General features: G+C 45.6%; 1 protein-coding gene across 4 annotated transcripts; it reads left to right on the forward strand.

Moving 5' to 3' along the window:
* The first annotated feature begins 246 nt into the window (after nucleotides 1-246).
* ARID5A (AT-rich interaction domain 5A) lies at nucleotides 247-24814 on the forward strand. Of its 4 annotated transcripts, none has more exons than XM_042472704.1 (7): nucleotides 247-315; nucleotides 12289-12443; nucleotides 17855-18044; nucleotides 19283-19335; nucleotides 21086-21183; nucleotides 21383-21545; nucleotides 23016-24814. In XM_042472704.1, exons 1-7 carry the CDS (start codon nucleotides 312-314, stop codon nucleotides 24525-24527), a joined length of 2175 nt encoding a protein of 724 aa, XP_042328638.1. In that variant the 5' UTR covers nucleotides 247-311; the 3' UTR covers nucleotides 24528-24814. The 4 variants fall into 4 exon arrangements, with proteins under 4 accessions (XP_042328638.1, XP_042328639.1, XP_042328636.1 ...); XM_042472705.1 differs by lacking the exon at nucleotides 247-315 and adding an exon at nucleotides 9447-10273 and having other exon boundaries at nucleotides 21383-21533; XM_042472702.1 differs by lacking the exon at nucleotides 247-315 and adding an exon at nucleotides 9456-10273.

Here is a 24814-nt window from a genome sequence, read left to right on the forward strand (position 1 = left end):
GAACCTGAGCTCCAAAACTCTTCTTCCCCAAAGCATCCCTGAGAAAAGAGACTCAACCTGGCCAGCTGCAGCTGAAGAACTCCACTTCCCAGCACCCTCCAGGGCCAAGTGGGCGGGGAAAAGAGGCATTCCCTTTGAGTGATGGCTCTTTCAGCCAATCTCCCAAGCGCACCGGGGGCACTGGCCAATCAGCGCCCAGCAGAAGGCAGAGTCTTGCGAAGCAGCTCAGAGCCTGGCTCAGTCGGTGCTTGGCAGGAGTTGGGAGCGCATGGGAGCTGCAGTGGCAGAGGGCAGGATCCGGGATCCGGACGATGGGTGAGCCAACTGGGATGGAATGGGAGGGCATTGGTGGCCATCCGTGAGCTGTGCGCCTTTACGCACAGGAGAAGTTGGGCACTTGGGCTCCATGAGGACTGGCACCTTGGTCTTGGCACAACTTCATGGACTTAGTGGAAGTGTATAAAAGAATGGGGAGGGGAGGGACTTTGGGTTTTATGTTGGATGTCATTTTGGATTTTGTTCCTCCTGTTTGTGGCCAGCCCTGAGCTGTGTGCCCCTTTACGCACAGGAGAAGTTGGCCATCTGGGCTCAATGAGGACTGGCACCTTGGTCTTGGCACAACTTCACGGACTTAGTGGAAGTGGATACAAGGGGGGAGGGAGGGATGTTATTCCGGACTTTATTTTGGATGTCGTTTTGGATTTTGTCCAGGCTGTTTGTGGCCAACCCTGAGCCCTGCGCCTTTACGCACAGGAGGAACTGGGCATCCAGGCTCAATGGGAACTGGCAACTTGGTCTTGGCACAACTTCATATGGAGTTGAGAGTGGTGTAATCCGGATTGAAGAGTATACAAAGCTGTCTAGGGGAGGGAAATGGTTTTGGATTGTGTTCCTGCTGTTTGTGACCATCCTTGAGCCATGTGCCTTTACGCACAGAAGAAGTGGGGCATCCAGGATCAATGAGGACTAGCAGCTTGGTCTTGGCATAGTATTGAGATCTTGGGTGGGGGGGAGTGTATATAAGGAAGTCTTTCCTGTTGTTGTTGTTGTTGTTGTTGTTATGTGCCTTTCAAGTCGTTTCCAACTTATGGAGACCCTAAAGCAAACCTGTCCCAGATTTGTTCAGAAGAGGTTTGCCAGTGGCATCCTCTTAGGCTGAGAGAGTATGACTTGCCCAGGGTCACCCATGGCTGAGAGGGGCTCCAGAGGAGGAATATGATTTTGGCTTTTGTTCCTCCTGTTTGTGGCCAAGATCAGTGAGGACTAGGGACTTGGAGGTGTTTTGGGCACATCTTAATACAGAGCATTGGCTGGAAGTGCATCAAAAGGGTGTGTAGAGGGGAAATGGTTTTGGATTTGTTGTTGTTTTGGCGTTTTGTTTTCCCTGTTCTCTTCCTTCTTTGGGGCAATTTGTTGGCTTTTAACACTGAAACTCTAGCCTAGAGACAATATAGCAGGAGGTGCATTGAGAAAGATACATCCAGCAAGTAACAAAGTCCAATACTGTACAGTATGTTAAAAAAGGAAAAGTGAAGATTGGAAAGGCATTCTCAAAAGTTTCAGGAGTCATATTTGTGTGTGTGTGTGTTTGACATGTTTGTGGGAGACAGGCAAACAGTTACACACACACACACACAAACATACATATATATATACACACACATACTGTATAGTGTACATATATATCCTGGTTGGTGTTTTTAATTTCTTCATTGACTCAAAGCAAGAAGAATTGAAACATCGTGATTTTCTTTTTCCTTTTTTACATGGGAGAAAGGACCAAAAAAAGCCACCAGTGGGTTTTAATGCAAATTTGGTATCTTTGTGTGTGTTTTTTTCCCCTCTCTTTCCTTTTTCCTCTTTGATTCCAGTCCCTTGTTTTTGTGCGTAGCTCAGCAGAAAGTATTATTGTTGACAACAGATGATGAGTGGCTGCCATTGAAGGTGTCCAAGGGTGCGTCTGCACTGTGGAAATGATTGATGCAGTTTAGCACCACTTTAGTGCCGCAGCTCCATCCTTTATGGACTGCTAGGATGTGTAGTTTTTACAAGGTCTGCTCTGCCAAAGAGTGCTGGGGCCTCTCCAAACTACAGATCCCAGGATCCTGGAGGATGAGGCCAAGACAGTTAATATAGCCAAACTATTCTTTCTATGACTTTGTTGTTGTTGTGTGCTACCAATTCAATTTTGACACGTGGCGACCCTAAGGCAAACCTATCCATAGGGTTTCATTGGCAAGGTTTCTTCCCACGTTGCCATCCTCTGAGGCTGAGAGAGTGTGACTTGCCGAATATCACCCAAACAAGTCACTGAGTTTGCATTTCTGAGCAGGTGGAGGAAAGAACGGAGGGCGCCTGTGTGTGCAAGAAAACCAGGGCAACTCATTTAAAAAGCAAAATTTGCCTTGGTTTTATTTCTAAAAGCAAAACAAGACTCCCCCCCCCTTCCACACTTTTGCTGTCCAGAACATTGTGTCTTTTAGTGCCATTCCTGTGATCAGACCTCTTTTGAATGCTGCCAGAAAGTGGCTTTGCCAGAAGTTTTCTCCTGTCTTTGTTTTTTCTTTCCCCCAGGACTTGAAAAAAGAAAGAAAGAAAGAAAGAAAGAAAGAAAGAAATTCCTTCCCACTTTATTTTTAAATTAAAAAGTCTAGTGAGTTTGATTTTCTCCTCCTGTTTCTCCAGTTCTCCTCTCTCTCTTTCTCTCTCTCTCTCTCTCTCTTTAGTGAATTTCAGCACTCTTTTCTGATTTTGTCATCCTCCTTCCTGTTGTGGTTTTTCAAGAAATGAAATAATAATCTCTTTGCTGGCTGTTCTCAGCTAAGCTGTTGTGTCAGCCCTTCGCCAGAACAGCTCTTTCCGAACAACAAACTCCCTCTTACATAGAAGTGTAGCTGGGTTGTGTTTTTTGTTTTTTTTTTTTTTAAAAAAAAAGCATGATCTTCCCCAAGAAATATTTTCCCCCCCCCCCCCCCCAAATTTTCCTTCAACCCCCAAATATCTAGCATTGCAGAGAGCGAGACATGGGACACCTAAAACCCTGGAATTCCCTGCCTTTGTGCCTTCCTTGGTCACTTTGTGTGCATCTTGTGCACTTTGAAGTTGTTTCCGACTTATGGCCACCCTATCATGGGGTTTTCTTGGGAAGATTTGTCCAGAGGAGGTGTGCCATGGCCTTCCCCTGAGGCTGAGAGAGTGTGACTTGCCCAGGGTCACCCAGGGAGTTTCATGGCCCAGCAGGAATCAAACTCTGGTCTCCAGAGTCATAGTCCAATGACAAGCTGGCTCTCTTTTGCCTACCTTCTCCTTAAACTCTTGTTTCCAAATTCTCATCTGAAGTTTTAAGTCACTGCAGTGCTGTAAACCTCTTCTTTGGGGGCAACGTCCCCATGATTTGCCCTATAACCAGATCCCCTCTGGGTCCCAGAAAAGAGTCACTGGTTGTTCCCCTGCACCGTCCCACATGCCTCTTTCTGCTCCCAAATCCCCCAAAGATGTGATGCCGAATAAAATGTGTTTTTGTGGTTGTGTAGCTACACATAGCTCTGCTTCCATTGTAGGCTCTCATTTCCTGAAAGTGGCTTGCTCCACATTCTTTGAAGATGCTAACAGCTTTTTGCTGCTTCCTCATGACTCAAGGAATATTTTAGGAGGCTGTTGACCTTTCTCACTCTTTCTCTTTCCACACACACAGCAAAGAACCATTTTTATGAATAGCTTATCTGCCCGGATAAATGGGCCACGTGGTGTCCGTGTTGTGTTGTTCTCTTGTGCTTTCTTTCTCAGCTCCTATCAGCAGGTGTGGGAAGGAGTATTAAGTGCGGGAAATGCTCAATGGTGTGTATGTGTGTGTATGTGCGCACATGGCTGTGTAATACAACCTCATGCTGTCATTTTTGGCCAAGTTGCAGCTGAGCAGGAGCCAGGGAATTCTGAAAGGCCAGCAGGGCCCTGGTCTTCTCATTGAGAATGGGCTTCGGTGGAGATTGGGAAGCAGAGGCGGATGTTGTTTAAAGGAAATTGTATTGATTTTATTCAACAGTTTCTAATAAATGGGTCCTAGAGAAACCCAAACTCTCCCTAGAAGCCAAGATGACTCAGTTGGTCTCCTAGCACTTTAGTAAAACCATTAGACCACATTGGCTCTCACTGCAAAATAATGTACAGTGTACAACAATGTTGGCTTCTCAAAGGAAGCCATAGGTTCCCATCATATGTTCCCATCATAACTCAATGTATAGTAATGTTGGCTTCTCATAGCAAGCCATAGGTTCCCATAATAGGTTCCCATCATATCCCAATGTATAAAAATGTTGACTTACTCATTGGAAGCCATAAGTTTCCACAATAGGTTCTGAACATATTTCAGTGTATAATAATGTTGGCTTCACATAGGAAGCCATAGGTTCCCATAATAGATTCCCATCATATCCCACTGTTGGCTTCCCATTGGAAGCCATAGGTTCCCACAATAAGTTGCCATCATATCCTAGTGTATAATAATATTGGCTTCCCATTGGAAACCATAGGTTTACACAATAGGTTCCCATCATGTCCTACTGTATAATAATGTTGGATTCCCATAGAAAGCCATAAGTTCCCATTACAGGTTCCCATCATATCTCAGTGTATAATAATGTTGGCTTCCCATAAGAATGGAGGCTTCACAGCTGTGGACACTCAGGACCAAACTATGCCTTTTGTTGTGGATCCATGGTTGGATCTCATGATGTTTGTAAAACAAATATGTGAACTAGAGACTCTGGTTGAAAATTGGGGATGCTGAGGAACAAATAGGCTTCCTAGGAAACTGCCTCCAGAGGTAGATTGGTGCGCCAGTCTCCATAATTTCCCATCTGGCACATGAGCCAACGTTGTGGTACCATTTCCATGGAATATGACGGATTCATTGCTTCACTTCCTTGTAATTAATGCATTCTTTGTAAAACGAAACCTGGTTGAAAAGTTGGTAGGCGGCCAGCTGAAGTGGCTTTGTGTATGTGTGTGTGTTTGTGTGTGTGATGTGAATGTTTTTCTAGAGCATGGCCGATATAAGGAGCATGATGCGCTTGCAGCCCCCTCCGATCCACGTCGCTTAAGTTACAGAACAAACACCATATGACCTCATCCTTTTTTATGCCGCATCTGATTTCTATGATTCACCCAGAAGTTTGGAAACTCATCTGTGGGACTTCTCTTGAACTGTGTGCATGTGTTTTTGTCTCAAAGGGCTTACTGGCACTGATGATTTTATTTCCCCATTTCATGCCCTGACGTGTTTGCAGGCTTCATGGGGCTTTCTTTTATTTTTCACAAATGGCTTTCTGGGGAAGGAGAGTGGCCTTTTTCCCGCTCTAAAGCAGCCCAGATAAAGAGGTCTGAAGTTGCCGTTCTGTGCTGTCCTCTCCGATAGCATAAGAAGTGCCTTGCGGGATCGGATGGATGGGATTTGTTGTTTCGACCAAAGTCAGATATCGGAGCCTTGAAAAGCCAGAATACTCCAGGATGTTGGGAACCTTAGTCCCAAAAGTCTGGCTGCCTCTGAGCCAGAGCTTGACATAGCTAGATTTTGGACTACAGTTCCCAACATCCTGGACGATTCTGGCATGAACAGGAGAGAAATACTGTCTTTCTCATGGCGGAGAGTAATGAAGAAACCTTGCATCCATGGTCACCTTAAGTCAGAAATGACTTGAAGGCACACAACGACAACAACGACAACAACAACAACAACAACAACAACAACAACAATGCTTCCACTGTAGTCCCTAAATCTTAGACTCAGTTTTTTGCTTTTCTAGACTGGGTTTGATAACAGTGTTTTCAGTGTATTCTCTGAAAGCGGGACTCACAATCGCATCTCTAGTGGTGCTTATGGTTGCTTGAATGTGAGACTTTGTTTCCCAGCCTCTAAAATTGTTGTTGTTTTGTGCCGTCAAGTTGTTTCTGACCTATGGCAACCCTACCATGGGATTTTTCTTGGCAGGATTTGTTCAGAGGGGGTTTGTCATTGCTTTCCCCTGAGGCTGAGAGAGTGTGACTTGCCCAAAATCTCCCAGTGGGTTTCATGGCTGAGCTGGGATTCGAACCCTAGTCTCCAGAGTTGCAGTCCCAACACGCAAACCACTGTGGAGTTTATCACACAGGGGCTGATTTCGGCATTAAAGAGAGATTAAAGTGCATTTAAAGCATCCCGCAAATAAAGCCAAAATGGCGAGTCATTGCGCGATTGATTATCACACACAATTGTTCAAATAAAGTGATATCGGAAATCCTGAAAGTAAAAAGATGGGCGTTAATGCTTCTTTGTGACCACCTTAAAGGTGGGTTCTGTGCGACATCGAAGACTCAAATTTCCCAGTTCCCAAAATGGGTTTGCCAGTGATGCTCCCTCTGGTCTGCTTGAACCTGGGACTCTGTTTCCTCATCTCTAAAATGGGTTCGATAGTATTCCCCGAATCTTGGTTTCCTCTTCTCTAAAACAGGCTTGATTGTTGTGTTTTCAGTACACAACTTTTTACAAGGGAGCGAAGGAACAGGGCAGTGGGAAGCAGTAGGTCGACCGCAGGGTTTCTTTGGAAAGGTTTAAAACCCGTTGCAGATGGAAGGACAAATAATTGGGTTGAGGTCAGCACATTCCGCACTCTTTGCTGGAGTTGCAGAAGGAAGAACAAGGCAAAGGGCTCCCCCTCCGCCATCCATGTGTCAGTTCCCCAACTGCGCCTGGAAAACAATTGCTTTCATTGAGGCCAGCAAACTGCCACAGAGAGTCCCACAAGCAGCTGTTTTGAACGATGGGGGCTGCAATGGGGCCGGCGGATGGATTTAAAAACCCTCCTTTGTAAGAACAGGTGCTTCAAGGGCTCTGCTGGAGATCTGACATGATCCCAACTGCATGGGATATAGGGCTGGGGTTTCTGGTTTAAGCCCCTCTATAACAACAGCAGGGAGGTTTGGAAGGCAGGTTGTCTCTTTCTTTTCTCACCCCGAAATGTGGCACTTTGCTAATTCAGATGAAACAGCGCACTCCATAAAACAGATGTTGGCAGTTTTGGGGAGGGAAGTTGGATCCAATTTTCTGCCTCGGGGGGCTGCAAAGAGGACTAAGACAGTCAGAAAATAGGAAAATGCAGCTGGATGTCCACTACTTGTTTGGAAAAGCTTTCTTTTTTAATGTTGTGCAATTGGGGAGGGAAACAGATGCTCAGGGGCCTATTAAAAAGGCAACTTGCTTCTGTTGTAGATTTCCAGAAGATGTGTGTGTTTCTGCGGCCACAAAACAGCTTTGACTGCCACACATGGCCCAGTTGTTGTTGTTGTTGTTGTTGTTGTTGTTGTTGTTGTGTACCTTCATGTCATCTCAGAATTATGGTGAAATGTTTTGGATTTTGGGCAAGCCCCATAGGCCTAATGAGATATTTTAGAGCTGGAGCCCAAATCTAAACACACAATTCATTACGTTTCATATACCCCTTACACACATAGCCTGCAGGTGGTTTTATACACAATATTTTTAATAGGTTTGTGCATGAAACTAAGAAGTTTGTGCACGAAACAAAATTTGTGTATATCAAACCATGAGAATGCATCTCAGCCACCCATGAAAATTGTGTTTTGGGAGCATTTTGGATAAGGGAGACTCAAGCAATACAACCAAATAGTTGGAACGCTATTAATAAATAATCGTTTTGGACCATTGGAAAGAGAGGTAACAGATTGTCCCAGATCTTCTTTATCAATATTATCCAGCACCATTGGGCACTTTCCCCTTCTCCCTTCTGTTGTTGTTGTGTGCCTTCAAGTTGTTTCTGACTTATGGCGACACTAAGGCAAACCTATTACTGGGTTTTCTTGCCAAGGTTTGTCCAGAGGAGGTTTGCCATGGCCATCCCCTGAGGCTGAGAAAGTGTGACTTGCCCAGGGTCAACCTGTGGGTTTCATGGCGGAGCTGGGCATTGAACCTTCTCCCCTGACAAAAGAAAACCAAGCCACCCAGGATACTGGGAGTTGCAGTCCAAGCAATAACTTTCTGGAATGAAGGCAAACGTGGGATGAGTCAGTCTGTGCATCTCTTCTTTCCCACATAACCACTCTCTCTCCAGTTCTGTTTCCAATTTAATACATTTGGGATGTGCAGCTCCCCTTCCTCTCCCCCCCAAATTCTCAAAGCATCACCTATTAAGTGGAAGAAGGGTCTATCTTTCCTCCTTGAATTCTTCCATAAGCCTTGGGAAAAAGGGCAAGGAGTGTCTTTCTCTCCTCTTTTCCTCCTCTCTCCCTCTCCAAACCCTCCTCTTTTGTTTCCCAAAGTTGTCATCATGTCCAGTAATCCTCTCAGAAGCTGGACTTGTTTTGGCTGCCGTGTGAGCCATGATCTCATGCGCGGAGAACATTAAACCGGGAACTTTCCCCCCACCTCCCTGCCTTCCTCGACTTATTATTATTTTTCGAATTCTCTCTCTCCAGCCCGGCTGCCTCTTTTGTACAGTTGTGCGAGCGTTTTGTATAAATCCACTGACCCTGCAGTGTTTATGGGGAGGAGAAAGGGATGACATACATGCTTATGTTAGCGAACATGAGCTGGAAGTAGATGTGGGGGCAGAGATGGCTGGGAACAGTTCAACCCTTGGCTTGCTTGCTTTTTTGCTGGGGAGAGCAAAGAGGCTGACTGTTTTTCCTTCTAGTCATGGAGCAAAAGCCATCCAGCTTTTGGGCCAATCCACCTGGCTTCTCCGTCGCTTTTTTGCCCGGCGTGCATTAAACATAATAAAAAAGTTGATTTAAAGAGTCTGTTGCCCAAGTTGGTGCAAAAATGAAGCTGCATTTGTGAGTGTTTAGTTACCTGTTTTTGCCGTTTTTGCAAACTGTAACAAATGTGGAATTGATCCCATGGAGGCGAAAGAGGTGGCAGGTCGAACGGTGTATGAACTGCATGTTTATCCCACCCTCTCCGTCGTTTCGCAGATGGAAACCAAGCAACGTCGTAGCCAAGCAACATCAGAATGGGGCCAAGATGGTATAATTTATAAAGGATGAAGAACAGACAAACTAGGAGGCGATGCAGCAGTTTGCTTTTGCCTGAGCCTAATGGGAAGGGGAAGATTTTGCCCCCTTTTCTCTTCTCGCCCAGCTGTTATCCAAAAGGATTTTCTAGCACCTTGGAGACTAATCCAGAGAAAGGAGTTGGCAGCCTAAGCTTTTGTAGACTTAAGTCTACTTCTACATCTTCAGTCTACGAACACTCATGCCGCCAACTTCTTTCCTTCTCTCAGATCTACAAAACAGTGATGCCTTTATTGGCACAACCAACCAAATGCACAAAATGCCTTCCGAAGCGCCATTCACCTTTTAACACCTTTGCTTGATGAAGAAGCCAGTGGAGCTTCCAAAGCTTGCATCATGTAATTTGTGCATTTTGGTTGGTCTAATACAGGTATTTCTGTTTTGTGGATTTTGGATATTATTATACTTTGCTATATGGCCAACGCAGCTACCCCGGATATGTTTTAGTCTCAAAGGTGCTCCAAGATCCCTTGTCATACTGATATTGCAGAGTAACTGGGATGCTGTGGAATTCTGGGATTTGTAGTTTTGTGAGATATTTAGAGGTCATAGAGGTCTGGTGCCACAACAAACTACAAATCCCAAGATCCCATTGGATAGAGCCATGGCAGTTTGAGCAGTGTCAAACTGCATTCTTTCTGCAGTGCAGATGCAACCGTAGTGAATCTGCTTCTTTAGATGCAGTTGATGAATATTGCTGAGTATTTGTGCAAGTGGTGCTATTTCAGTTTGATTTGACAACTGGTATTTGATAACCGACATTCAGTGGTGCATTTGGCTGTTGTTGTGCAACAGTATTTGACTAACAGCATTCAGTGAGATTTAGTTCTTGACAGTTGACAGTTATCGGCTGAGACTTTCATATCTGCCACCTGCCAACTAAAATGAAGCTAAAGCAAACTTGTACTTGGGAGGTAAAAACTGACATTCAGTCTAAGTTTCATGTTCATTTCTCTTTCAAAATGGGCCTGGCGCATAAGGAAATTTTGGTGAATTTCAGGTTCCTGGAGCATATTCATTTCAGTAGCCCTGATTCGTTTGCAATGGTGCACCAGGCCCCCCTTTGCTCACCTCTTATGCAAACTCCCTGGGAGCAACGTACAGAGCGATTATACAAAACTACAAATCAAATTACAGAGTTATTAGGACTGCCACTTCAGGATCTAGGAAAGCTTCCAGACCAAAACTTGAAACCTAGAGATGGTCCCAGGTGAGACCTGTAAGAGTTTTGCATTAACCACCAACCACAGTCCCTTGTAGTTTGGGATTCAAGTGCACACACAAAGAAGGAGAGAGAGAGAGAGAGAAATAATTCCTGTGTGGAAATTAAGAAATCTTGCATGACGGGATAATACCAGATTAGGGTGAAATGAGCAGATTATTCCTTTGCATTTACTTAAGGAAATGGAACGAGTAATGTTTATGAAGATAGATGCAAAGAGAGTAGAAGGTGAGCCCTGGCACCCCAACAACTGGGAAGGAAGGCAAAAAACAATTTAGTAAATGCAAAGAAATCCCACCTCCACAATCTTTGAAAGATGCAACAATATATGAATTATTCCTTGCAAACTGTAGCAAGCCGCTGCTTTCTTAGCGGAAGTGGAGATTTGCACCCAGTCCTTTCCTCTCCTGCAGGTAAGCCCCCAAAACTGCAGAATCTGTATCCTTGTCTCCTGTCTGGAAATGACCCATATAAACTGGAGACTTAGGGCCAAACCCAGAAATCTGGCAACCCTAAAGGCCAGGGGTAGTGTCCCAGGTCCAATGGGCGTTATCCCCCAGTTGTGTACCTATAGGTCAAAGCAGGTGGGATATTATTCCTTGGTTTCCAGGATCAAGCTTTCTGAGTGCCATTGCTACTTGCAAGCTGGGCTTCACTCTGGTTTTGACGTTGTCCCAGACCTCTGTCAAGTCCGCAAGAGAGGAGACACACACTTCCAAAGGCAGAAAGGGAACATTTCACCTGGGGACTGTCTTCGGAGGGTTTGATTGAAGGAGCTGGTTGAGCAACGTCTAGGAGGGAAGGATGTGGTTCTGGGGATGAGATTCACACCGTTCAGGAAACCACCTTGAAACCGAAAGGGGAAATGGGGCAGCTTGGCCCATTTTGCCCGTGCAAAAATAACGTCTGCAAACAGGAAACGGTGAGCCGAAGACGTCAATGGAGGAGGCATCTCTTCTAGGAAAGCCAGCCTTGCTGCTGATGTGGTTGCGTTCTCTCCTTCTAAAGGCCTGGCAGAAATGTCTTGCTCTGAATGGTGTGCATTTTTCTCGTCACACTTATGAGCAAAGGAGTAGGGCATGGGCATAGATGAAACATGGCACAGACATCGACTGTACCTCAGGAGGCTGGTCTTGGCAGTGCCAGTGGGTCAGGAGGGTTGAAGAAGAGCATTGGCTATCGTAGCATCAGGACCAGCAGAAATGTTGTTGCATCAAAGGCTAGATCTCAAAGGTACCTTCAGATGGTTTTTTGTGGTTTTTTCAGGCTATGTGATTGTGTTTTGGAATAGTTTATCTCTGACATTTCACCAGGAACTGTGGCTGGCATTGTCAGAGAATGCTGACATGGAAGTGAATGGGGTATATAATCACTTCCATGCCACCATTCTCTGAAGATGCCAGCCACAGATGCTGAGGAAACGTCAGGAATAAACTCTTCTGGAACATGGCCACAGAGTCCGAAAAACCCACAGAAATCTATGGATGCCAGCCATGAAAGCCTTCGACTTCACAATGAGGGCATTGCTTTCCCCATATAAGAATTCTGCCCTCCCCATGGAATATTCCTTCAGTCCTGAGATTGAGAGGATGGAGGACCCATAGCAGTACCACATGTGAAAAGGACCTTCGGGTTATTGTTGCTCATAAGTTGAACATGGGCCAGCAGTGTGGTCCTATCTCCAAGACATAGGATACCTCATTATGTATGTGCATATGTATGAGTGTGTGTGTGTATAATACAGCTATTTCAGAATCAAAAATCAAAATCCAAAAGACCTCATGTCCCAAGCATATCAGATAAAGCAAACTTAACTTGTTGTGTACATTTTGGTACACATTTTCTCCCATTTTGGTACCTTCTTTTCTCCAGGCTAAACATACCCTGGCTTTCCAGTGAATTCAACGCTCAAAGCACTGTGCCACGTTGGCTCTGGTGCCACCCTGTGCCAAGTCTGTATTCCTCAATAACTTTCCTTTCTCTTCCATCCGTCTTAAATGCAGCACCCAGCTTTAAAGGCAAGCGGAAAAAGAGGATTGTTCCCATGGCTGAGGAAGAGCCCCAGCAATCCTTGGAGATGGAATCCGGAGAAGAAGCGGCGGAGGGAAGTCCTGATGCCAAGGAGCAACAGAGTATTCCAGAGAAGCTGGAAGATGTGGTGAGTGAAGGAATGGCCACAGGTGATGGCAAACACATGATGGAAAGAAAGAAAGAGTGGGATCTTAAGCTATAGGTCAGGGGTGTAGGGGGGCATTTTTCGCCCTGGACCACCTCCGGTGGGTCACACCAACACTTCTGGTTTCACCCAAGGTGATGTCAAGCCACTTCTGGTCTCATTTTCAGCCAATTTTGTTGGTCTTTGAGGGTATCTGGGGTTCTTAGGGTGGTTGTAGGGTCTAAACTGTGTATCCATTTTGAGCATTTTGATGATGGGGGAAAGAAATCAAGCAAGAATTTTAAAAATGGGAAGTCTGGGGACTGTTGTTTTTGTGTGCCTTCAAGTCGTTTCCAACTTATGGCGACCCTAAAGCAACCCTATCATGGGGTTTTCTTGGCTAGGTTCATTCAGAGGAGGTTTCCATTGTCCTCCTCTGAGGCTGAGAGAGTGTGACTTGCCCAAAGTCACCCCAATGGGTTTATATGGCCGAGTCGGGATACAGACTCTGGTGACCGGAGTCCTAGTCCGATGTTCAAATCCCCCCAAAATCCAATATCCAAAACACTTCTGTCTCAAGCATAAGGAAGAGTCATTCTGTATTTTTGTTTGGACTTTTAGAAAATAGCAGCAGTGCCACTCGTCTCGAGATACTTGGGGAAACATGGTCAGCCCTAGTGTTATAGATGGGAAAACATTGGCCCAGGAGGTGTTGCGTGGAAGCGGAGAAAGGCTGGCACTAGGACCCCTAGGAGGTCCATCACAAATCTGCCCCACAGGATAATCCCACAAAGCACGCCTGGAATTTGGGTTTTTGGAGTGGCCGGTTTCCTGACTTGCAAAGGATGCATTTTTCTATTTCTGCCCCCACAAACATTATACTCCTCCCTGCCTTTCATCCCAATTCTGCTGCCGTGGAAGAGAATATGGAAATGAATCCAAACAAGAGCCGAAGCCAGGCCATCCCTCATTTGTTGGAGGCCACTGGGGTGGAATATTGGCCCCGTGAATTCATGAAGAGCAGGCTAAAGTTGCCCCAGTAGTCCTGGCTTCATTCAAATTGCAGTTTGCAAATTAAAATTCGGGGAGGCATGTTCCCTTTCCTTGCTTGCTCCTTTTGCTTTCTTGGCATAACCTGGCTCAGTATTAGAGCTGCAGGGATGCAATCTGTGGCTGAACCTAACCAAAAGCTCCTAAACATGATTCATCTTCTGGTTTGTTCTCCTATGATTATCAGCTTGAGAACAATTTGGAAACTTTAATCTGAATATTGGTTGAGGATCCTGGTTTCTTCCAAACCTGTTCACCATGATCTTGTGACTTGTTTAAGACATGGTTCTTGTTTTGAGAAGCTGGAAAACCAACTTTGGAACAAGCCAGGATCTTAAGCAAACCATGGCTTGAGATTCTGGCTTGTTCCAAGGTTGGCAACCATTGTTCTCCTGTTGGAGGCGATGGGAGGTGATGCTTTAATGAGAAAATACCTTGTTTAATGGTGGCTTGCGTGGACGGTGGTATAAAAGGGTGTGCAGGGTTGGTGAAATACTTATCCACTGTTCAGTTTGTTAAGATGAGAGATGACCATCCAAATTGCCAGCTGTGTCGGGAAAACCTTGCACCGTTGGAGGTTTGTGATGTCACTCTTGTTGTAAAACCTGTCTTAGTAGCAAGTAGTGGACTTATTATTATGATTATTATTGTCTATGGGGGAAGAGTGAAGTCAGAAATGGAGGACAACTGTCAAAATTTCCAAAGCAGGGGTATCAGCACCAGAAAAAAGAAACCGAAAATGCAAGCACTGTGTTGTTGAGAAGAAAAAACCTGTCTGAACTTCTGAAATGAGGTCACGGTTGTTGAGAAATCACTCTCACTCCTGAGAAACAGGTTACGGGGGGAAGTCCTTTTTCTCTTTCACCCTGCCCCTATTAACCCCAAGAATTGGCGCTCCCTGAACGGTGCAGAATTTGGATTGCTTTGGAACAAAGCTGAACAGGGCTGAAATGGCTTGAACCCACCTTGAGCCCCAGCCTGGGAGAAAGGGGACATATAGATAAAGTCAATACCGTAAAATCGGTCTGAGATTCTGAACCCTGTCTCTGACATGGAGGCTGTTGTTGCTATTGTGTGCCTTCAAGTGATTTCTCATGGGGTTTTCTTGGAAAGATTTGCTCAAAGATTTGCCATTGCCTTCTCTGAGGCTGAGAGAGTGTGACTTGCCCACTTGTGCAAACCATACGTTTCATAGAATCGTAGAATTGGAAGAGACCACAAGGGCCATTGCTTTAGGTTCGCCATGAGTCAGAAACGACTTGAAGGCACACAACAGTAAAGTCTAGCTGGGTTCGGATTTACATCCAGGTCTGAATTGCCTTACTGTCCATACTTTGGGGAAGAGAAAATGTCACCTTACATCTGTGCGACCCTTCTTGATTTTCCTAACCCCGGCTTCTTATCAGATTTTGGGTTTCCTATGGGTCACCTTCACTGAGCGGAACACATGCCCATCCTCTTGAGAGGCATAATACCTTGAAAGCATGCACGCTCACCAGCTTTGGCCGCCTTTGCCGGTTCGGATTTAGCCGCGTTGTTGCACAAGAGAGGGAAATAAATATATAAACGAACAAATATAACCCAGCCCCAGAAATAGCTCCGCAGCTAATATAACACAGCTATCATAAGTGGAGGGGGGGAAGAAGAAGAACAAGAACAGAAAGGAGCAAGATACGCTGCTGGGAGCAAAACAGCTGCCTTGACCAAAAATAGCAACAAGTTTTATAACGCCGGAAAATTTAGAACAAACAAACGTGAAATGATAGATTTTTTCAAAGAAATGAAAGCCGAGAGGGAACACGAGGGAAAGAGGGAGCGAGGGAGGGAGAGCGAGAATTGGTGCCGCTGTGTTTTCCTGGAAACAGCCTCTTGTGTTCTCACACATCTCCAGCTCTCTGACCAAGTTGGCCTCTCGCCCAGCCCTGAATATAATGCACTCGGCATCTCTCTCCCGCCTCTCTCTCTCTAAGCTGAACAAGCTGGTTACTCTTCGGAGCTAATAAATGGCTTCCAACCACAAAAACAGCGCTTGACGGGGCTGAACAGCCGCTCTTTCGCGGCTTGGATGGGCAAGTGGGGAGGAAGGGGAAAAGGCATGCCCCCCATAGCTCCAGATCCAGGCAGAGGGGCATCCTTTCTGTGCAAAGGACCATTTTGGTCCTTTTTTTAACTGTTTGAAACTCAGGCCAGGTGACCCACAAACCCAGCGATTCAAGCCAAGAGTGGTGGCTTGAGCGTTGGACTGGAGACCAGGGTTCGAATCACTACTCAGCCACCTTGAGGAAGTCACACTTTCTCAGCCTCAGGGGACGGCAAGGGCAAACCTCCTCTGAACAAATTTTGAACAAACAAACCTCCTCTGTGTTTTTTTGTGGGTTTTTCGGGCTCTGTGGCCATGTTCTAGAAGAGTTTATTCCTGACGCTTCGCCAGCATCTGTGGCTGGCATCTGCAGAGGATGCTGGCATGGAAGATCTCTTTTGAGCACTTTTGTATGTTTTTTACTGTGTTGTTTTTTTTAAATTTGTAAGAGGTTTGGTGTCCCAATTTTCAGAGGAAAGCAGGGTATTGGTAACAACAACAACAGCAGCAACAACAACAATTCTTTACCAAGAAACCCCATTAAAGGGACTCCTTAGGGTTTGCCGTAAGTCAGAAATGACATGAAGGCACACAACAACCGTCACCGTCAAAGAACTGAAAAGAACCCATGGTTCTAGGCACCATATAAATATTTCCATAGATTAAGGGATGCTTGCAGACTCTATGTACCTGTTCTCCTTTTCGCTGGAGAGGACAGGCATTGAGCCCAGAACACCTTCAATGTGCAAAGCAGGTGTTTTGTCCCGGAGCCACCATCTTTCCCCAAGAGACGAAAGCGTCCAGATGTTCTTCGGAGGCTGAAAGGAAAGAACTTGGCAGTGGATTTTGTGAAACTCCTGTTGCAGTTGTGGCTTTTCTTTTGGGGAAGGAGACGCACCCCTTTTTAATTCCCCATCTCCTGCTAATTGACTCTGGGATTGCAGCGCATGAGGTTCAAACCTCTAGTTCTTGCAGCTGTTCCAAACCAAAACAAGTCCCCATCTGTTTTGCATTTCTCCAAGAGTTAATGATTTTAGTCCCAGAAGGAGCAGATTTTTTTTTTGGTAATATTTCATTGGAACATTGGCTTGGAAGCGTCTATGCGGGGCACAGAGGCCAGAAATAGATTAGGAAGACCTTGGCCTTGCATTTCTAGTTGTGATCCTTCTTAAAATGGGGTGCCCAGAACTTGAATGCAGCGCTTCACGCTTGATCAGGAAAGACTGTAATGGGACTAGTACTTCCCTTGCCTTGCAAACAATGGTTTAGATTAATGTCGCTTAAAACCTGTTTACTTTCTTGGGTGTAGCATCAACGTCTGGTCAGCAATAATCCCAAATTCCTTTTCGCAAGTATTTAGAGACAGGGCTCCGCTGACGGAGTGAGACAGCTGGCTCCGGGGATAAATTCCAGGGAAAAGAGCAGCAAATAGTTACTAGCTTGTTGTGAGGATTGTGGCTTGTGTGTTCCCCTCCTCTTTGCATCTTGCACCCTAATACTCTGAGAGACATTTTGGGGGATCAGACGCATTCACAGAGGTCAAGATTATCGATAGCTATTAATCACAATGGGTATAAATTATAATTTCTGTGTGCCAGGTGCTTGGGAACAGAAAGATGTTGTTAGTCGGCATGTGCTTCTTGTGGGCTTGGTGCAAGCATCCAACAAGGAGAACACCAAATAATCTTTTTGCTCTGATGACGCACAGCTCTCCTTTCATTCTTATCTGTTCCTTGTTACAATCAGGGTTTTAAAAAGCGATGTTTGGCATCGCTTTGAGCCTCCCTTATCTGGAATTCCAAAATCCGAGATACTCCAAAAGCCAAATCCGTTTTTTCTTGGGCAGCTGAAATAGTGACACCTTTGCTTTCTGATGATCCAGTGTACACAGACTTTGTTTCATGCACAAAATTATCCCAAAATACTGTGTATAAAATTGCCATCGGGTTATGAGTATGAAACATAAATGAATTTCGTGTTTAGACCATTGCCAAGATGTCTCATTATGTACGTATTCCAAATTCTCAAAAAATCCAAAATATGGAACACTTCTGGTCCCAAGCGCTTTAGAAAAGGGAGGCACGCCCTGTACCTGGAAAGCGGACTCAGGGAAGGATAAGATGGGCTCTTTTTGGACTCCTCTTTCCCATTGCTGTGGGACCGAGGACTGGATTTCTCCCAGGCTATGATTCCAAGACTGGGTCTCTGGGGCTTCTACACATTCTCCTTCATTTCCTCCATGCAGTTGGTGATTGCTTTGGCTTCTGTGTCTTTTTCCCACCAGGAATCTCCCGCCTCGAAGCCAGACAGCACTTCTGAAACGGAGCAGAAGAGCCCTGCAGAGGAATCTGGAGACGATGAGATGCCCATCGGGGAGAAGGAAGAGGAGCAAACTTTCCTGGTCAACCTCTACAAGTTCATGAAGGATCGGCACACACCAATCGAGAGGGTGCCTCACCTGGGGTTCAAGCAGAGTACGTCCCTGGCGGCTTTTCTTACATATTTAGAACGTTGCTTGCCACCTTGTGTAACTGAAGTATCCGGTAGGGCAGAGGAGAGGGGTCAACCCAGGGCTTTGTACCTTAGCATCCAGCATCCTTGGCCCTATTCCCACTTACAGATAAATCGTTGTGTGATCCGAATCGCTGGATTGGTTTGACAGCAGAGCATGGTTCCTACTACATTTGCCCCAATCGCATTTTTTCCCTCCAAAATAATCCACTTGCGGTTCACATTCAGGCATGAATCGATTCAAAATGTGCCTGCTCCAGCTGGACGAAGGGCAAATTTAAATTGATTCCAATCTGCATCTGGTTCACACTTGCACAGATTCATTTTATCCAAAAAGAAGTGGAAAAAATCAGCGTAAAAAAGACATGGGTTAAATGCATGCCCCCCCCTTTTGGAATCGCCACAGAGATTCGGATTTAGTGGGAACCAGGGTCATTTGAACCGATTCAAACCGATTCACGATCCGGTTTAAAAGTTAGTGGGAATGAGGCCCTTTACCATCTGCTCTGCTGCCTAGAGCTTTTAAAAGATGATGCCCAAAAACACTGGAAGGACCCATTAAAAAGGAATTAAATTATTACAATATTAAAACAGATAGTTATTAAAAGAATTATTATTATTATTATTATTATTATTATTATTATTATTTATGTATACCCTGCCTCTCCAATGAGATCGAGGTGGCTTATCCCTGGAAAAGATATCCCTGGAAAAACCTGCAAGGTCTTGCAGGTTTCAAGAGCCAGAAGGGGCCAATCCACTGCAAATCAGGCTCTATGTAAACAGATAGTAGCAGATATGGAGTGAGTTTTTGGCTAGTCTAGACAAGCCCTTAGGAAATATACCTAACTAAGGAGCTGAACCAGGATCTGTCAAAATTTCCAGCTTCTTGGGTGGATGCCTAAAATCTAGGTCAGGCCTATACTCCAAAAAAAGAAGGAAATGTTTCATCATAGCTTTATAAACGATGCAGATGAAACCGTCTGGATAGTTTCTCTTATTTTGTGTCATCGGTTTTACCATTTTTTGCTAGCTTGCATTATTTATGAAAGCGCTTGGGAGGACAGGGTTTGTGGAAGTGCGCACAGCTCATAATACCTGCATTTCTACTTTCTTCATATTTTCTGACGCCAAAGCCTTGTAACGTTACTTCTCTTGATCCATTCATTCACGTCCTTTTTCTGTTCTTCTTATTTTACAGTTAACCTCTTTAAGATCTACAAAGTCGTGGAAAAGCTGGGAGCTTATGAACTGGTAAGAAAGCTGGAGGGGAATCTTGTTTCTTACTCGGAAAGAAGGTGGACACTGAGTAAGGATCTCCTGGAGTAGCAAGGGACTTCTAGCATGAGTCATAGCTCCATGCTATGTAATCCAAGAGTTTGTAGTTGTGGCACCAGATCTTTCTGACAGAGATGGCTAAACATCCCACCAAACTATATTGAACCATGGCAGTTAAAGCGGTGTCCAACTGCATTATTTCTCCATTGTGGATGCAGCCCAAGAAAGGGCCATAGTGCTCTTGTGTGAATATGAATGAAAAGGTCTGTTCCCAGCCCGGTTCACAATCTTAATGCCTATGGCATTTAGATGTTGCATGCTCAGGTTCAAATTGGTAGCAAAAGCTGTAAAGATTTTATCTCCTTGTAACTTCAATCGCTTCGAAAGACCGAGTGTCCAGAGTAGATGTTTTGCCCACAAGCTTCTGGGAAGTTTGCTCAACATCCGCATTGCAAAGATAAGCGTCGTCTGTGGTCTGCTTCCCTCTCTATAAATCCAGAAGGATATTTCGAGGGGGAGCAGGGCTATAGGGATAATGCAGCCTACTCTCAGGTGAGCCACAGAACCAAAGAGTTGGTGCCATTTCCCAAGTGAATTTGCACCTGGAGCTAGATCAAGCTCAATATATAACCATCTGTTCCCCAGGTTTCTTGGGACTCTGTGTGGCAAAGAGTTGCCTGTGTTTCTCACCCAGAGTTTGGAAGGGTTGTTATTTTGGAAGAGTGGAAGATTCTGGAAGCCATGCTCCAGCAAAATAACTCTTTGGAGCCCCATTCGCACCCCCAAACCCCAAGAATCATGGCTAAATGTAGGGATTCTCCGTTCCTCCTGAATTTCAACAGGGATAAATGCAAGGTCCATTTATGAAGGCAGGAAAAATGAAAAGCACACATATGTAAGGATCAGGAGATACTTCTTTACTATAAGAGCTGGAATAGACTGCCCTGGAGGGTGGTGGAGTCTCCTTCTTTGGGTGCTTTGCTGGTGTATTTCTGCATGGCAGAAGGGGTTAGACTGGATGATGGTTGGAGTGTCTTCTAACTCTGTGATTCTACACTACTATTTAAAAATGATCAACTTTGTGGTTCCTCCCAACTCTTAAGCTTCCATGATATCAATCATGCAAGCTGAAGTAACCTGGGGAATGATTTGGCTGGCCCTCATCATATCTTTGGCCTTCTCCAATTCTTAAAGCTTGGGATGCTGGACATTTATCTTCCCCAGCAGTGCCAGCAGGTCTTCCCTGACAGAATCATATGGCCAATGGGTCATCTGCTTTAAATGTTCCCCTTTATGCTGGCATTTCTGCTTGGCTCAGCAGATCCACCCCACATCATCCCTTTCCATCTGTGTCCTGCAAAGAGAAGGAGTGGAGGAACGTAGTGGTGCAAAAACCTGTCTGGAGCAGGGAAGGAGGAAGACCAGCTGGTCTGGGCAACAAGGGGACTCTTGGAGGCACAGAGATGGAGGATGAAAAATGCAGCACAGTCAGCAAATCCCAATAAAAAGCATTGCAGTTGGCAAACAATGAATGCTGCATCCACACTGCAGAAATAATCCAACTAAGGCATCATTTGGAGAGGCTCATAACAGACCATTTCTTTCCATTGCCTTCCTTCTTTCACACCATCCCTTGCATACCAGTAGGATTCTGTATGTAAAGCATGCTGTTGCACATCACATCTTCTTGCCACGTTGTCGATTCACCCTCTGCTCTTCATTGCAGGTCACTGGACGGCGTCTTTGGAAGAACGTCTATAACATGTTGGGAGGCAGCCCTGGGAGCACCAGTGCGGCTACTTGCACCCGGAGACACTATGAGAGGTATTGGGGTTTTTCCCTTTCTTTCTCCCTACTCCATCAAGAAAGGGAGAGTGACCTGAGAGTCTTCTTTGTTCAAGAAAGAACAAAGCAAAAATATACTCATAAATTACACTACACAGCACACAATTGCACTACACAGCTAGGTTTATGCGCTTCTGAGCCATAGGCTTATTCCTGACTCCGGGTTCTGCTTTTGCAGGCTGGTCCTCCCCTACGTCAGGCACTTGAAAGGCGAAGACGACAAACCTTTACCTCCTGTCAAGCCCCGGAAACAATACAAAATCTCCAAGGAGCCGAAAGGCGAAAGAGGGAATGGTGTTGTTGAGAAGAAAAGAGCCAAAAAAGAAAAGGTAAAGGACCAGGTAAGGCAAGCCTTCCCCCAGGATGCTTCTTTCTTGAAAAGTACTATGTTCCCTCTTGGTTTATATTGCAGAGGTGGAAGCTTTGAAATTTTTTTCCTTTTGGACTGTAGCTCCCAGAAAGATGCACCTTGGCAGCTTTTGGATTGTAGCTCCAAAAAGATGCCCATGTTTCCTCTTAGACGGTAACTCCCAGCTTGACCTGGCTGGGGCAATCTGGGAGCTATAGTCCAAAAAGAAATGTGGGCATCTTTTAGGAGCTACAATCCAAAAGCTTCCAAGATGCATCATTCTGGGAGCTTTGTGGGCATCTTTTTGCAGCTACAATCCAAAAGCTTACGCATGCATCTTTCCGGAAGCTATGTGGGCATTTTTCAGTAGTGGTTTAGTTGCATATTCCTGCATGACAGAAGGTTAGACTAGATCACCTTTGGTGTGCCATCCAAGTCTACAATTCTATGTTTTAAAAGTCCTGGGAATAGTGCCAATGTGCTGCAAAGCACTAGCCATTTGAACATCAGTGCTTTGCGGGCTCTGAGAGCCAGTGTGACATATTGGTTTGTGCATTGGACTAGGACTCTGGCAGCCAAGGTTCGAATCCCTGCTCAGCCATGAAATGTGACCCTGTGCAAGCCACAGTCTCTCAGACTCAGAGGATGGCAATGGCAAACCCATTCTGCAAACCCAGTGATAGGTTTGCCTTATGATTGCTGTAACTTGAAGGCACATGAGAGCAAACTTTGCAGACTAGAGTGCCCTCTGGTGGGTTATCTGGGAATAACTTTATTCGTTTATTATTGGTGATATCTTCTGTTTCTCGGTTCCTGCTCACTACCCTTTTCTCTATAAACTGCTATATTTCCTTTCTCCATAGTGTCGCTCAAAGCCTTTTCAAAGGCAAGGGGGAAGCATTTGCAAAGTTTGGTGCTTTATAGCCAATGGAGATTTTAATGGCAAGCTTATCAATAATATTAAGAGAAGGAGCAAAACGTTGAAAGAAATGAGTTTGGACACCCATTTGCCCGTCCTAACTTAGCAAGGCTTAGCAATTAAGGATGGAAGAAATATTTGTTTCAACTGTTTTAAAATGATAGTTTAGGGTTTGTTTGTTTTTAAAAACTGTTTTTAAACACGATTTGAAAAGAGTATTTTAATATGTTTTGAAAATGTTTTATCTTTAGACTGTTTTTATTTGTCCGTCGGCTCAAGAGCCCTTGTGGGCTGGGCAGCGTTATAGAAAGATCCGAAATAGATATATATTTGCAATGAGTCATTGTTATGTTGAAAAACAGGATTCCTGACACTCAGGGAAACCCTTCAAGACTGAATAGTAAACCAGTGAGACCTCTGTACAATTTTCTCCTACGCTTCGAACAACCCCATAATGTTGCGTGGGAATTATTCTGTGAAGTCAATTGGCTTATTCTCCTCCTGCTTTTCCAGTTTCTCACCCCAGTTTCCCTTTGTTTGTAGGTTCTGCAAGAGAAGCTGAAACCTGACATCGTTGTTGCTTCTGCCCCCAGCACTACCAACGAAACCGAGCAAAAGCAACCCACAGAACAAACCGAGGGGCACCTTTCTCTTTCAAATGGCCGGGAGATGCCTGATAATCAGCGCATGGACGCCTGCAACTGCAAGGCCCATGGCGGCTCAGAGGCCTCCAAGCGCCTCTTCTCCAGTTTCTACTTTAAAGGGAACCACGGGATCATGTCCCCCTTGGCCAAGAAGAAGCTCTTGGCCCAGGTGAGCAAGGACGAGGCCTTGTACTGCCACGAGAGACACCTCAGCACCTGCCCACAATATAAGAAGACCCAAATCCAAGAGAGACCTGGTCTGAACCCGGAGGCTGGTACTAAGACTCCATTAGTCAGTCACCATCTTCACAAAGAGGGGCAGAGTAATGGGGCGGAGAAGCTGGAGGGCTCTGGCAGCCCTCTTGGATCTTCTCAGGCCTCCAGAGAAAATGAAGGCATCGCAAAGGTCTGTCCAGGTTTCAGGACTAGCCAGGGGCCCCAGAAAGCCGATGGTGGGAGCTCAGGAGGCCATCCCTCGCCTGGTCTACCCACTTTTTGTGGTTCTTTCTACACATCTAGAAGTGACATCGTGAAACCCGTAAGCTGCCACCCAATTCGTGGACCATTAGAATACTATCCAGGTTTAAGGGACCTGACTGAGTCCCCCTCTTCCTTTCAGTCATCTGGAAAGAATGTCCTCTCCAGCCGCCTGTCTCAGAAAAGGCCAGAGGACCCAGAGGAGCAGCCAGAAGATCTCCGTAGGAAGCCTCTGCCCTCCTGGAGAGGAGACGCCACACAGTCCTCTGCCTTCCAGCCCAGCAGCTCTGGCAGTAAGAGGGGCTCTTCCTCATTCCTGCACATCAAACCCTCTTGGGTTCCCCCAATGGCCAACATGGCGAAGGTCAGTCCGCAGATCCCAAAGTCCGGAGGCCCATCCCTTTCTCCAAGCCCTCCGGACACTTTGCATCAGAAAAAGCGAGCCTTGGAAGAGGACTTCCTCCGACATGGGAAGAAGCTCAAAGCCGTCTCCCCTTTTGTCCCGGAATCCAACAATGGGACGGAGTGTGGCAGTCCCCCAAATGGCCAGCAGGGGGTAGCAAAGCCCAAAGCAGCAGTGCCGAATTCAGGTTTCCCAATCGCTCCAGTTCCTCAGGAGATGTACAAAGGAACGATGCTCAGGCTTCCGGTTGGTTTCAGCAACGGCGGGGAACACGCGAAGGGACAGTCCCCCTCTCTCATCCCGTCGCTGTCCATCAGCCCGTTTATTATCCCCGCTTTTCCAACCCCGATATTAACTGCGTCGGTTCAGCCTTCTGACCTCTGCCAGCCCCTGGGGGCCGGACTGGTCCACTACCCCACCTCTTACGACAGCGCCCTGCGCCACAGGCTGTACCCGGTTTCCACGTGGCACAGCCAGCCCACCTACGCCACGTCCCACATACCTGCCTACCACCGGAACACCAAGCTGTAGCTGGACTTCCGTGGGTCGCCACAGACTTGCATTGCTTGGTGAACTGCAGCTGTGCTGCATTTCAGTGTTTGGACTATCCCCCTCTTATTTGGACCCTTTTTATGTTACAGAAGCAGCAGGACGTCATAGTCAGGACCATGTAATCTTTCTTTTTTTTAAACCTCTTGAATTACAAACTGTATTTCTATCTGGTATGATATGTCAATAACTTGTGCAAATGATAATAACAATAACAATTACCCCCGAAGGGAACAAAGTTCATATAAACAGAGATTTATTATCTGTGA

The sequence above is a fragment of the Sceloporus undulatus genome, chromosome 6, assembly GCF_019175285.1.
Source record: "Sceloporus undulatus isolate JIND9_A2432 ecotype Alabama chromosome 6, SceUnd_v1.1, whole genome shotgun sequence".
Classification (NCBI taxonomy): domain Eukaryota; kingdom Metazoa; phylum Chordata; class Lepidosauria; order Squamata; family Phrynosomatidae; genus Sceloporus; species Sceloporus undulatus.

Bases quoted from the DNA above. Each gene is read 5' to 3' on its own strand.
- ARID5A (XM_042472702.1), top strand. The intron at 12,444-17,854 runs GTGAGTGAAGGA...TTTTCCCACCAG, and splicing joins CAGAGAAGCTGGAAGATGTG to GAATCTCCCGCCTCGAAGCC. The intron at 18,045-19,282 runs GTACGTCCCTGG...CTTATTTTACAG, and splicing joins TCACCTGGGGTTCAAGCAGA to TTAACCTCTTTAAGATCTAC.